The sequence below is a fragment of the Gigantopelta aegis genome, chromosome 4, assembly GCF_016097555.1.
Source record: "Gigantopelta aegis isolate Gae_Host chromosome 4, Gae_host_genome, whole genome shotgun sequence".
NCBI lineage: Eukaryota > Metazoa > Mollusca > Gastropoda > Neomphalida > Peltospiridae > Gigantopelta > Gigantopelta aegis.
Genome location: NC_054702.1, coordinates 120,417,115 through 120,431,472, shown reverse-complemented (window position 1 = coordinate 120,431,472; position 14,358 = coordinate 120,417,115). Strand labels below are relative to the sequence as shown.

The window sequence follows — 14,358 nt, the reverse complement described above, 5'->3', positions numbered from 1 at the left end:
GCCATATAGCCATAGATTGTGTGCTGTTTTAGCCATATAGTCATAGATTGTGTGCTGTTTTAGCCATATAGTCATAGATTGTGTGCTGTTTTAGCCATATAGTCATAGATTGTGTGCTGTTTCAGCCATATAGTCATAGATTGTGTGCTGTTTTAGCCATATAGTCATAGATTGTGTGCTGTTTCAGCCATATAGTAATAGATTGTGTGCTGTTTCAGCCATATAGCCATAGCTTGTGTGCTGTTTTAGCCGTATAGTCATAGATTGTGTGCTGTTTCAGCCATATAGCTTTAGCCATATAGCCATAGATTGTGCACTGTTTCAGCCATATAGTCATAGATTGTGTGCTGTTTCAGCCATATAGTCATAGATTGTGTGCTGTTTCAGCCATATAGTCATAGATTGTGCACTGTTTCAGCCACATAGTCATAGATTGTGTGCTGTTTTAGCCATATAGCCATAGATTGTGTGCTGTTTCAGCCATATAGCCATAGATTGTGTGCTGTTTCAGCCATATAATCATAGATTGTGCACTGTTTCAGCCATATAGCTATAGATTGTGTGCTGTTTCAGCCATATAGCCATAGATAGTGTGCTGTTTCAGCCATATAGCCATAGATTGTGTGCTGTTTTAGCCGTATAGTCATAGATTGTGTGCTGTTTCAGCCATATAGCCATAGATTGTGTGCTGTTTCAGCCATATAGCCATAGATTGTGTGCTGTTTCAGCCATATAGCCGTAGATTGTGTGCTGTTTCAGCCATATAGCCATAGACTGTGTGTTGTTTCAGCCATATAGCCATAGATTGTGTGCTGTTTCAGTCATATAGCTATAGATTATGTGCTGTTTTAGCCATATAGCCATAGATTGTGCACTCTTTCAGCAATATAGCTACAGACTGTGCTCTTTCAGCCATATAGCTATAGATTGTGCACTGTTTCAGCCATATAGCCATAGATTGTGTGCTGTTTCAGCCATATAGCTATAGATTGTGTGCTGTTTCAGCCATATAGCTTTAGCCATAGATTGTGTGCTGTTTTAGCCATATAGTCATAGATTGTGTGCTGTTTCAGCCATATAGCTTTAGCCATAGATTGTGTGCTGTTTTAGCCATATAGTCATAGACTGTGTGCTGTTTCAGCCATATAGTCATAGATTGTGCACTGTTTCAGCCATATAGCCATATATTGTGTGCTGTTTTAGCCATATAGTCATAGATTGTGTGCTCTTTCAGCCATATAGCTACAGATTGTGTGTGTCACAGAAAAGATTAGTTTCATGTATTTTATGATGTTAGAGGGGGTTTATATAATAAATGCCCAATATTTTGTCCATATCTGGTAGAGCATGAGCATACTGGGTAAATTGTGAAAACGTTGTCATAACTTTTTATGAGCAGTATATTGAGTTTCTTCAGTGGGAAATTAAGCTGCAGGTAAAAAGCATGCAGGCTGTGGGAAAGGTAAATGTCACCTGTCTGTTCATCAGTGCATTTGCCAAGAAGGTTTCCAGCAGGCAAGTTGACTGGGAAATGGCTCTTAGGAGGTATGTGGTTTAGTCTTTTGGACAGATAGTTTGACTATATTTTTCCCCAAGACTCAAATACAGGGCAATTTAGTTAATTGTAATTTGTTTGTGGTGATTATTAATAGGGTTGTTTATTTGTTTGTATTTAGATATACATGTAAGTGGTGTTGTAGATTAGTGCATAATCAGGTGCTATAACTTAGGTAGTTTTACTTTGTTATAGGATACTTGGGTGTGTGTATAGTGTATGTTTTCGGTTGTGTAACTGACCGTATTAGAGGGTTAAGCGTAATTTGTGTTGTTGTGCGCCAGGAGTAAATATGGTACAAAACAAGGGGTTAAGGTTAATTTGGTTTATTGTGTTACAATAGTTTTTATAAGTGTCAGACGGGCTTGATAATGAGGTATTTTATTGCCATAATTATATTAAGTGAGCCTATTTGTAGACATTTTTGTTTCAGCTTTTTGGGTTTGAGCGTGAGCCAGAACCACGAGAACCTTTGGGTTGGAGCGTGAGCCAGAACCATGAGAAGTATGTGAGCTACGAGAGCTATGATAGCTATGTGAGCTATAACTGGGTGTGAGGGATGACACAGATGTGGCCAGCGGAACTGTAGGAGAACCATCTGCAAGAGATGTCTACAGACTAGCGTGGTGGCGGACTGTTATTAGGATATCTGCAAGAGATGTCAACAGCCAACCATCCAAGATGTGCTAGTGTCTGGTCGTCATCAAGATATTGATAGTATTCGCAATGACAGTGAATTTCAGATGAGTTTATACTGATACAACCTGAACTGATTTAAAATGATTATTTAACTAAGGCTCGAACATTGACTAGAAGCTAGTTGGCTCAGACTGGTTTACCATGGACACCAGAATACAGTTTTTTTGGGGGGTTTAATTTAACTCTCTCCGTCCGGTTGTCGAGTGTACTCGACTTTAGCCGTTTCACTGTGAAATCCGGTTGTCGAGTTCACTCGACAATCGAAGTAAGGTATTCCCTGATTACTATAAATAGCCCTGTATAGACTATTTATAAGCTACCTTCTGCGCATGTACGGATGAATGGTCCAACTTCCTTCCTGTATCGAAAAATCTAATGCTTACATGAAATTTTTTTACTTTTTTATCTGTTGAAATCCTTTATCGCGAATCGATTTTTTTTGGCCCAAATAAACATGGCGGCCGACGAAGATGCTATTTGGAGAGAATTCTTTGATGATAGCGATTCAGATGAAGATTTGTTTGAAGGTTTTATGGCGAGTGATATCGATGGAGAAATGGATAGTGAAGATTTTTCGGAATCTGATGTTGACGTTCCGACACCAGGTGTTTCATTATCGGATTCGTTTGAGGATTCTTGGCTTCCGCGATTCGACAAACGGACCGGCGTTTTGCTCGATACAGATGGAACAGAAACTGCGTTTGAAATATTTTGTAAGTTTCTTGACGAAGATTTCATTTCGATGCTAACAATTCAAACGAACTTGTACGCAGAACAGTATTTTGAAAAGCACCCCAAAGATACATTACCGCCTTGTTCTACAACACGTGGATGGGTACCTGTAGTGAACACTGAAATGAAATCATTTTTGGGCATTTTGTTGTTCATGGGCGCTGTCAAGTTGCCCAATTATGCTTCCTATTGGTCAACAAATGCATTGACCCAAATGAAAGGATTTCGAGAGATCATGAGCCGTGATCGCTGGCAAATAATATGGATGTTTTTCCATGTGTGTGATAACACAACAAACCTTCCAAGAGACCATCCAAACCATGACCCAACTTTCAAAATCCACCCTGTTGTTGATAAACTGATTGAAAGATTTCGCGACATTTATTACCCCGAGAAAGAACTTTCTGTGGATGAAAGCCTTATTGCATTCAAGGGCCGTTCATCTATGGGTCAGTATATGCCACAGAAGCCACATAAATGGGGACTGAAAGCATGGGTACTGTGTGAATCCTCGACAGGATATTGCTACAACTGGTTTATGTATGTTGGACGAAAACAAAACACAGAGGTGGGACTAACTAATTCAGTTGTCATGCAGTTGTGTGAAGTTGTCAAGGATGCAGGACATCATGTATACATGGACAATTTTTTTTCTTCACCACAATTGTTCAAAGATTTATCAGAATGCAGTGTTGGAGCTTGCGGCACTCTACGGGCAAACCGACGCGGAACTCCGCCTCAAATACAGAGAGCTAAGTTGAAAAAAGGAGACGACCCAATGTTTGTTCGGGACGACAAGTGTTTATTCATTGCCTGGATGGACAAGAAGCAGGTAAATGTGCTGTCTACCATCAACAACACCCGTATGATGATCAAGTACATTCGATGCAGGGACCCAGCCAATAACAACAGGAGAGAGATCAACAAACCAAAAGCTATCGAGTGTTACAACCAGTTTATGGGTGGAGTGGATTTATTGGATCAAAAGATTTGGACCTATCTTGGTGTGCACAGAACAGTAAAATGGTGGAAAAAGGTGTTCCTCTATTTATTGGAACTGGCATTTGTGAATTTCACAGTTGTCTGGAAACGGTTGCATCCAGGTGTGAAACTGGACAAATACAAACTACGTCTTTCCATCATTTCGTCGCTTGTAGCAACACACGATCGTGCCACAACTGCCAAGCCAAGATACAGCATTGACGATGTTCCAACAAGACTGGAAAACAAACGCCATTTCACCGGGATCAACAACAACAAGACAAAAAGTGGAGCTCAGGCATTTCCGGATTGTGTTGTGTGTTCGGATCGAAAAGTTCCAAAAGGTCGACATCAAACACAGTATATCTGCAAACAATGTGATAAACCTATGTGTCCTTATCCTTGTTTTGAAAGGTACCACACATTGCTGAGTTTCAAAATTCAGTGCACAAAGGACTTGCATAAAGAGTAACTGACAAATAAAACATTGTGCGAGTAGAAATGTGGCAAAATTTGTTTACCGTGTGTATTTATTTTTTTCAAATTTATGTACAACATTTATAATTTCAAAAAATTTCACTACAAATATTTACAATTGTAGAAAATTATATTAGTAATAAATCTTTCATTACATGTTGTGGTATTATTCCAATAATTAATAAGTTATAATCATTTTTAATGAACCACTACTAATTTCCTCCATTTCACAAAAGGAGCCAGTTTTTGGAACCTGGTGGGCAAAATTTTGTCCAGGTTGGAGAGAGTTAAGGTTGGGGTAGTGATGTTTGGAGTGAAATCGTCATTTTGTATATTTATATTTTGTATATAAATTTGTTGAAATGTTTTGTTGTTTGACTTGTTTCTTGGACAATATGTCTTACTGATAGTCAATCTCGTCCATCTGTGACAATTTGGTGTCAGAAGTGGGATAGACTGTCAGTGAGATAAACGGCCAGGAGACAAGTCGTGTAATATATATATATATATATATATGTATATGTAGTTAGGATTTTATGTAACCAGTATTTGATGGGATACATTTCTTTGTAGTCAGACTGTCTGGTCATAAGGTTTTCCACCTACCTCCATTGTATTTGTCAATAAGTTGAGGTAAGTTAACAATTTCTAACTGGATAGGATTGGTTGTAGTTGGATAGAAGTTAGTACTTAATTCAGGTAGGTAAACCTTTAGCCCCGTGTGTGCTTTCTCTAGCCCCGTCCCAACTTTTAAAGTTAGTTTTTCCATCTGATTTGGGTATAGAGGAGTTAGGTTGATATGATAGACATGGAGTCCTTACAACATTTGAAGCAATTAGGTACTGATTTGGGTTATGAGGGTGAAGAGTTAAGAGAGTTCGTTAGATACCAACAAGAAAACGAGAGGGAAGAGCGTAGAATGAAAAGGGAGGAAGAAAGAGAGAAGGAGAGGGAGAAGTTAGAATTTGAATATAAAATGAAAGAAATGGAAATGACAAAAGAAACTAAGGAACGTGAGATTGAGAGTTTAATAGAAAAAGAAAGGTTAATTGTGAGACGTGAAGAAGCTGAGTACAAACATAAGATGGAATTATTAGAGACTCAAGCTAGACTTGGTGTAGGTATTTATGAATCTGAACATGAACGTCATAACCATTTTGAATCAAAGGGTCCAAAACTACCCTATTTCGAAGAAGGTAAGGATGACATGGATGCTTACTTGCAAAGGTTTGAACGCTATGCTAAAGCTCAACAGTGGAGTAGAGATAAATGGGCTATGCATTTAAGTGCCTTATTAAAAGGGAAAGCATTAGAGGTGTACTCAAGATTACCCCCGGATCAAGCTTTTCAGTATGACGTATTAAAGACTGCTTTGTTGAGGAGATTTGATTTAACTTCAGGGGGATTCAAAAAACGGTTCCGTTCTAGTAGACCTCAGCTTGGAGAAACATTTAGTCAGTTTTCAGTTAGATGGGAAAACTATGTTACTAGATGGCTTGAGTTGTCAAATACTGTCAAAACATTCGAAGGGCTGTTAGACCTTATTTTAAGGGAACAACTGATTCAGGTGTGTGGTCATGATCTTACATTATTCTTAAGGGAACGTGTTCCGAAATCAGTTGAGGAGATGGCAGATTTAGCTGATCAGTTTAGAGAAGCTAGAGTAGGAGATATTATTCCGGTGCTAAGTCGTACAAACATGGTGAGATCAATATCCAAAGATCATTCAACAGATTTTCAGTGCAGAGCTAATTTATCATCAGGGCGACCCAATTTGAAGGGAAATGGAAATAGAGGGGGAAAACATGGTAATCAACCAATGAGAACTAGTGTTCGCTGCTTTTTGTGTAATAAACCAGGTCACTATGCTCAAGATTGTTTCAGCAAGAATTCCCCAAAGTCTGCATTGGTTGAAGCTGCAGGTAATGAGTATCAGAGAGGTGCAGGGCAAGTGCCATTTGCAGATCCAAGGTATCAACAAACGGGTTTTAGAGGAAGAGGATATAGCCATGGAAAAGGAAGGGGTCAAGGTCAAAATGTCCTTGCTTGTGATAGACGTATTGATGGTACAAGATACAGCGAACCGACATTGAGCTCAGCTTGTAATCAACATGTTACAAATCCACACAGAATGCCAGTACTTGGAGGTAAGATTGGTACTCAGCATGTGTCTGTTTTGAGGGACACTGGTTGCAGTGGAGTTGTCATTAGGAGGAGTTTAGTACCTGATGACCAGCTTAGCGGTAAGATTCAAATTTGTCTTTTAGCGGATGGTACAGAAGTAGAAGCTCCTATGGCAGAGTTGTCTATTGACACACCTTTTTTCACTGGTAAAGTACAGGCTTGGTGTATGAACAATCCAGTATTTGATGTAATACTAGGTAACATTTCAGGAGTAAGACCACCAGATGATCCTGATCCTAACTGGGAAGCTCGTATACAGGCTGTTCAAACGAGGGCACAAATGGTGAAAGAAGCTAAGCCGTATCAGAAATTAAGAGTTCCAGAAGCTTTACAGATTGAAGCAACTCCTGCAGAAATACAGCAAGCCCAACAAGAGGATCAAAGTTTAAGGAAATGCAGGGAATTTGTACAGGCAGGAGCAGAAAAAATAACCAAAGGTGGAGGTAAAGTGTCTTTTACAACACGGAAGGGAATGTTGTATAGGGTATTTCAAGCACCGAAGAGAACTGGAGGACAAAGGTCTACCCAATTAGTCGTTCCTAAGCAGCTAAGGAATACAGTTCTGGGGATAGCACATGAATCACTGATGGCAGGTCATTTTTCTACACAGAAAACAAAGGAGCGTGTATTGGCAGAATTTTGGTGGCCAGGTATTCAGTCAGAGATAGCTCGGTTTTGTCATTCATGTGATATTTGCCAGAGGACAGTTCCAAAAGGTAAGATAATAAGAGCACCTTTAGGAGATATGCCACTCATAGAAATACCTTTTCAACGAATTGCAGTGGACCTGGTCGGTCCATTAGAACCTGTCACTGACAGGAAAAACAGGTATATTCTCACAGTTGTCGATTATGCTACGAGGTACCCAGAGGCAGTTGCATTACCTGGCATCGATACCGAGAGAGTTGCTGAGGCACTGGTGGACATCTTTAGTAGAGTTGGTGTACCTAGAGAAATGCTTACTGACATGGGTTCTCAGTTTACATCTGAACTAATGGCAGAGGTGAGTAGACTTTTATCGATTCGCCAGCTTACCACCACTCCCTACCATCCAATATGCAATGGACTGGTGGAGAAGTTCAATGGAACACTGAAGTCGATGCTCAAGAAAATTAGCTCAGAACATCCAAAGGACAGGGATAAGTATATAAATGCACTGCTGTTTGCATATCGAGAGGTTCCTCAGGAAAGTTTGGGTTTTTCTCCTTTTGAACTACTTTATGGTCGCAGTGTACGAGGTCCTATGGCAATTTTGAAAGAACTTTGGACAAAAGAGGTTCCAGACCCTGATGTTAAAACTACCTACAGGTATGTGTTTGAGTTGTATGAGAGACTTAACAAAACTTGTCAACTAGCTCATATCAACTTGAGAAAAGCATCAGAGATATCGTAAGTACTACAACAGAAGGACTAGAGACAGACAGCTAAAGGTTGGTGACAAAGCTTTGGTACTCCTTCCTACCAGTAACAATAAATTACTGATGCAATGGAAAGGTCCATTTGTAATTACTGAAAAGGTAGGTACTTTGGATTACAGAGTAGATATTAATGGAAAGAGCAAACTGTTTCATATCAATCTTTTGAAGTCTTACTTTGAAAGAACTGTTGTTCAAGGTGCAGATGCAGGTGTGCTTTCCATTGTCAATGTAGCAGACATTGATTTGGATATGGAGGATACTGAATCAGAGATGATGTAGAATAATATTCCATCATATCCTGACCCGATGCAAACAGAAAATGTTAATGATGTTAAGGTAAGTGCGGAACTGTTAGATGATCAACGTCGGGAGATTAACCAGGTTTTAAAGCACTTCTCTGACACGTTGACAGATGTTCCAGGTTACACAGATCTAATACATCATGATATCAAGCTTACTTCAAACGAACCGGTAAGAATTAAGCAATATCCTATGCCATTTAGTATGAAGGATGCAGTAAAAGAGGAAATAGCAAAAATGCTACAGATGGGTATAATTGAGAGGTCAGAATCACCCTATTGTTCACCTATAGTCATGGTAAAGAAAAAGGATGGCACAAACAGATTTTGTGTTGATTTTCGCCATCTGAACAAAATAACCTTGTTTGATGCAGAGCCAATGCCAAATGCTGAGGAAATGTTTTCGAAGTTGTCAGGGTACAGGTTTTTTTCAAAACTTGATTTATGTAAAGGTTATTGGCAGCTTCCAATCAAAGAGGATTGTCGGGATAAAACGTCATTTTCTACAGCACAAGGTTTGTTTCAGTTTAGAGTATTACCATTTGGCTTGGTGACAGCGCCAGCAGTATTCAGTAGATTGATGAGGAAATTGTTAGATGGAATTGAGAATGTGGATAACTTCATTGATGACATCTTGATTTTCACTATGACATGGAAAGAGCATTTATCAGTTCTGGAGAAAGTGTTTAAGCGGCTCCAGGAAGCAAATCTCACAGCAAAACCATCTAAGTGTTACATAGGATTTCACAACTTGGAATGTTTGGGTCATTTGATTGGTCAAGATAGATTACGGCCACTTCCAGACAAGGTCAGAGCTATTAAAGAGGCAGCGCGACCCAAAACAAAGAAACAGGTGAAATCATTCTTAGGTATGGTTGGATTCTACAGGAAGTTCATTCCGAATTTCTCTGATTGCTGTTCCACTTACTGACCTAACGAGGAAAGGAAATCCAAACCATGTGGGTTGGACAGAAGCCCATGAACATGCATTTCAGTCACTGAAGAAAGCAATGATTTGCAGTCCTATTCTAAAACTTCCTGATCTTGAGATACCATTTATTCTGAGGACTGATGCTTCGGATCGAGGAGTTGGTGCTATATTGTTGCAGGAGGAGAATGGGGAAAAACTTCCAGTGGCTTATGCAAGTAGGAAATTGTTACCCCGTGAACAGTCTTATGCTACTATTGAGAAGGAATGTTTAGCTTTGGTGTGGGGTGTCCAAAAGATGCAGAGGTATCTTTATGGCAAGTCATTTGTCGTGGAAACTGATCATCATCCCCTAACATACTTAAACAAGGCTAAAATGGCTAATGCTAGGTTGATGAGATGGGCATTACTGCTGCAACCCTACAGAATTCGCATAGAAGCAATCAAAGGGAAGGAGAATGTTGGAGCAGATTATCTAAGTAGATTAGAATCAGATTAGAATGCCAGTTGTGTTGATTTCAAAGAACTATACAATATATAGACATATTGAGGATGTAGTGTTTTAGATGTTATATATGATCTTAATGTGGTATGGTATTTGATAGTGAATGTATGTAGAGTTTGAGGGAAGTAGTGTATTATGTTGAATTTTAAGGTTTCTTAATCTTTGCTGTAAAAAAAAAAAAATATATATATATTATTTTTTCCCTAAGGGGAAGGGTATTGTCACAGAAAAGATTAGTTTCATGTATTTTATGATGTTAGAGGGGGTTTATATAATAAATGCCCAATATTTTGTCCATATCTGGTAGAGCATGAGCATACTGGGTAAATTGTGAAAATGTTGTCATAACTTTTTATGAGCAGTATATTGAGTTTCTTCAGTGGGAAATTAAGCTGCAGGTAAAAAGCATGCAGGCTGTGGGAAAGGTAAACGTCACCTGTCTGTTCATCAGTGCATTTGCCAAGAAGGTTTCCAGCAGGCAAGTTGACTGGGGAATGGCTCTTAGGAGGTATGTGGTTTAGTCTTTTGGACAGATAGTTTGACTATATTTTCCCCCAAGACTCAAATACAGGGCAATTTAGTTAATTATAATTTGTTTGTGGTGATTATTAATAGGGTTGTTTATTTGTTTGTATTTAGATATACATGTAAGTGGTGTTGTAGATTAGTGCATAATCAGGTGCTATAACTTAGGTAGTTTTACTTTGTTATAGGATACTTGGGTGTGTGTATAGTGTATGTTTTCGGTTGTGTAACTGACCGTATTAGAGGGTTAAGCGTAATTTGTGTTGTTGTGCGCCAGGAGTAAATATGGTACAAAACTAGGGGTTAAGGTTAATTTGGTTTATTGTGTTACAATAGTTTTTATAAGTGTCAGACGGGCTTGATAATGAGGTATTTTATTGCCATAATTATATTAAGTGAGCCTATTTGTAGACATTTTTGTTTCAGCTTTGGGTTTGAGCGTGAGCCAGAACCATGAGAAGTATGTGAGCTACGAGAGCTATGATAGCTATGTGAGCTATAACTGGGTGTGAGGGATGACACAGATGTGGCCAGCGGAACTGTAGGAGAACCATCTGCAAGAGATGTCTACAGACTAGCGTGGTGGCGGACTGTTATTAGGATATCTGCAAGAGATGTCAACAGCCAACCATCCAAGATGTGCTAGTGTCTGGTCGTCATCAAGATATTGATAGTATTCGCAATGACAGTGAATTTCAGATGAGTTTATACTGATACAACCTGAACTGATTTAAAATGATTATTTAACTAAGGCTCGAACATTGACTAGAAGCTAGTTGGCTCAGACTGGTTTACCATGGACACCAGAATACAGGTTTTTTGGGGGGTTTAATTTAAGGTTGGGGTAGTGATGTTTGGAGTGAAATCGTCATTTTGTATATTTATATTTTGTATATAAATTTGTTGAAATGTTTTGTTGTTTGACTTGTTTCTTGGACAATATGTCTTACTGATAGTCAATCTCTCGTTCATTTGTGACAGTGTGCACTGTTTCAGCCATATAGCCATAGATTGTCTGCTGTTTCAGCCATATAGTCATAGATTGTGCACTGTTTCAGCCATATAGCCATAGATTGTGTGCTGTTTCAGCCATATAGCCATAGATTGTGTGCTGGTTCAGCCAAATAGCCATAGATTGTGCACTGTTTCAGCCATATAGCCATAGATTGTGTGCTGTTTTAGCCATATAGTCATAGATTGTGTGCTGTTTCAGCCATATAGCCATAGATTGTGTGGTGTTTCAGCCATATAGCCATAGATTGTGTGGTGTTTCAGACATATGGTCATAGATTGTGCACTGTTTCAGCCATAGATTGTGTGCTGTTTCAGCCATATAGTCAATAGATTGTGTGCTGTTTCAGCTATATAGACATATATTGTGCGTTGTTTCAGCCATATAGTCATAGATTGTGTGCTGTTTCAGCCATATAGCCATAGATTATGGCTATATGGCTGAAACAGCACACAGACTGTGTGCTCTTTCAGCCATATAGCTACAGATTGTGTGCACTGTTTCAGCCATATAGCCATAGATTGTGTGCTGTTTCAGCCATATAGTCATAGATTATGCACTGTTTCAGCCATATAGCCATAGATTGTGTGCTGTTTCAGCCATATAGCCATAGATTGTGTGATGTTTCAGCCATATAGCTTTAGCCATATAGCCATAGATTGTGTGCTGTTTCAGCTATATTGCCATAGATTGTGTGCTGTTTTAGCCATATAGCCATAGACTCTGTGCTGTTTCAGCTATATTGCCATAGATTGTGTGCTGTTTTAGCCATATAGCCATAGACTCTGTGCTGTTTCATCCATATACCCATAGACTGTGTTGTTTCAGCCATATAGCCATAGATTGTGTGCTGTTTCAGCCATATAGCTATAGATTATGTGCTGTTTTAGCCATAGATTGTGCACTGTTTCAGCAATATAGCTATAGACTGTGTGCTCTTTCAACCATATAGCCATAGATTATGTGCTGTTTTAGCCATATAGCCATAGATTGTGTGCTGTTTCATCCATATAGCCATAGATTGTGTGCTGTTTCAGCCATATAGCCGTAGATTGTGTGCTGTTTCAGCCATATAGCCATAGACTGTGTGTTGTTTCAGCCATATAGCCATAGAATATGTGCTGTTTTAGCCATATAGCCATAGATTGTGCTGTTTCAGCCATATAGCTATAGATTGTGTGCAGTTTCAGCCATATAGCCATAGACTGTGTGTTGTTTCAGCCATATAGCCATAGACTGTCTGTTGTTTCAGCCATATAGCCATAGACTGTATGCTGTTTCAGCCATATAGCCATAGACTGTGTTGTTTCAGCCATATAGCCATAGACTGTGTGTTGTTTCAGCCATATAGCCATAGATTGTGTGCAGTTTCAGCCATATAGTCATAGATTGTGCACTGTTTCAGCCATATAGCCATAGATTGTGTGCTGTTTCAGCCATATAGCCATAGATTGTGCACTGTTTTAGCCATATAGTCATAGATTGTGTGCTGTTTCAGCCATATAGCTTTAGCCATATAGCCATAGATTGTGTGCTGTTTCAGCCATATAGTCATAGATTGTGCACTGTTTCAGCCATATAGCTTTAGCCATAGATTGTGTGCTGTTTCAGCCATGTAGTCATAGATTGTGTGCTGTTTCAGACATATAGTCATAGATTGTGCACTGTTTCAGCCATATAGCCATAGATTGTGTGCTGTTTCAGCCATATAGCCATAGATTGTGTGCTGTTTCAGCCATATAGCCGTAGATTGTGTGCTGTTTCAGCCATATAGCCATAGACTGTGTGTTGTTTCAGCCATAAAGCCATAGATTGTGTGCTGTTTCAGTCATATAGCTATAGATTATGTGCTGTTTTAGCCATATAGCCATAGATTGTGCAGTTTCAGCAATATAGCTATAGACTGTTCGCTCTTTCAGCCATATAGCTACAGATTGTGTGCACTGTTTCAGCCATATAGCCATAGACTGTGTGCTCTTTCAGCCATATAGCTACAGATTGTGTGCACTGTTTCAGCCATATAGCCATAGATTGTGTGCTGTTTCAGCCATATAGCTATAGATTATGTGCTGTTTTAGCCATAGATTGTGCACTGTTTCAGCAATATAGCTATAGACTGTGTGCTCTTTCAACCATATAGCTATAGATTATGTGCTGTTTTAGCCATATAGCCATAGATTGTGTGCTGTTTCATCCATATAGCCATAGATTGTGTGCTGTTTTAGCGATATAGCCATAGACTCTGTGCTGGTTCAGCCATATAGCCATAGATTGTGTGGTGTTTCAGACATATAGTCATAGATTGTGCACTGTTTCAGCCATATAGCCATAGATTGTGTGCTGTTTCATCCATATAGTCATAGATTGTGTGCTGTTTCAGCCATATAGTCATAGATTGTGTGCTGTTTTAGCCATATAGTGATAGATTGTGCACTGTTTCAGCCATATAGCCATAGATTGTGTGCTGTTTCAGCCATATAGTCATAGATTGTGTGCTGTTTCAGCCATATAGTCATAGATTGTGTGCTGTTTCAGCCATATAGTCATAGATTGTGCACTGTTTCAGCCATATAGTCATAGATTGTGCACTGTTTCAGCCATATAGCCATAGATTGTGTGCTGTTTCAGCCATATAGTCATAGATTGTGTGCTGTTTCAGCCATATAGTCATAGATTGTGTGCTGTTTCAGCCATATAGCCATAGATTGTGTGCTGTTTTAGCCATATAGTCATAGATTGTGCACTGTTTCAGCCATATAGTCATAGATTGTGTGCTGTTTCAGCCATATAGCCATAGATTGTGTGCTGTTTCAGCCGTATAGTCATAGATTGTGTGCTGTTTTAGCCATATAGTCATAGATTGTGTGCTGTTTTAGCCATATAGTCATAGATTGTGTGCTGTTTTAGCCATATAGTCATAGATTGTGTGCTGTTTTAGCCATATAGTCATAGATTGTGTTCTGTTTCAGCCATATAGTAATAGATTGTGTGCTGTTTCAGCCATATAGCCATAGCTTGTGTGCTGTTTTAGCCGTATAGTCAT

The 14,358-nt window shown here is 39.1% G+C and overlaps 2 protein-coding genes across 2 annotated transcripts in view; one reads left to right on the top strand and one right to left on the bottom strand.

Moving 5' to 3' along the window:
• LOC121370241 (glutamine-dependent NAD(+) synthetase-like) overlaps positions 1–14,358 on the bottom strand; it is a 159,887-nt gene that overhangs the window by 21,180 nt on the left and 124,349 nt on the right. The window lies entirely within an intron of this gene.
• On the top strand, positions 1,200–4,755 carry LOC121371923 (piggyBac transposable element-derived protein 4-like). Its single transcript, XM_041498170.1, has 2 exons — positions 1,200–1,545; positions 1,989–4,755. The coding sequence occupies exon 2, from the start codon at positions 2,709–2,711 to the stop codon at positions 4,437–4,439; it is 1,731 nt and encodes a 576-aa protein (XP_041354104.1). The 5' UTR covers positions 1,200–1,545; positions 1,989–2,708; the 3' UTR covers positions 4,440–4,755.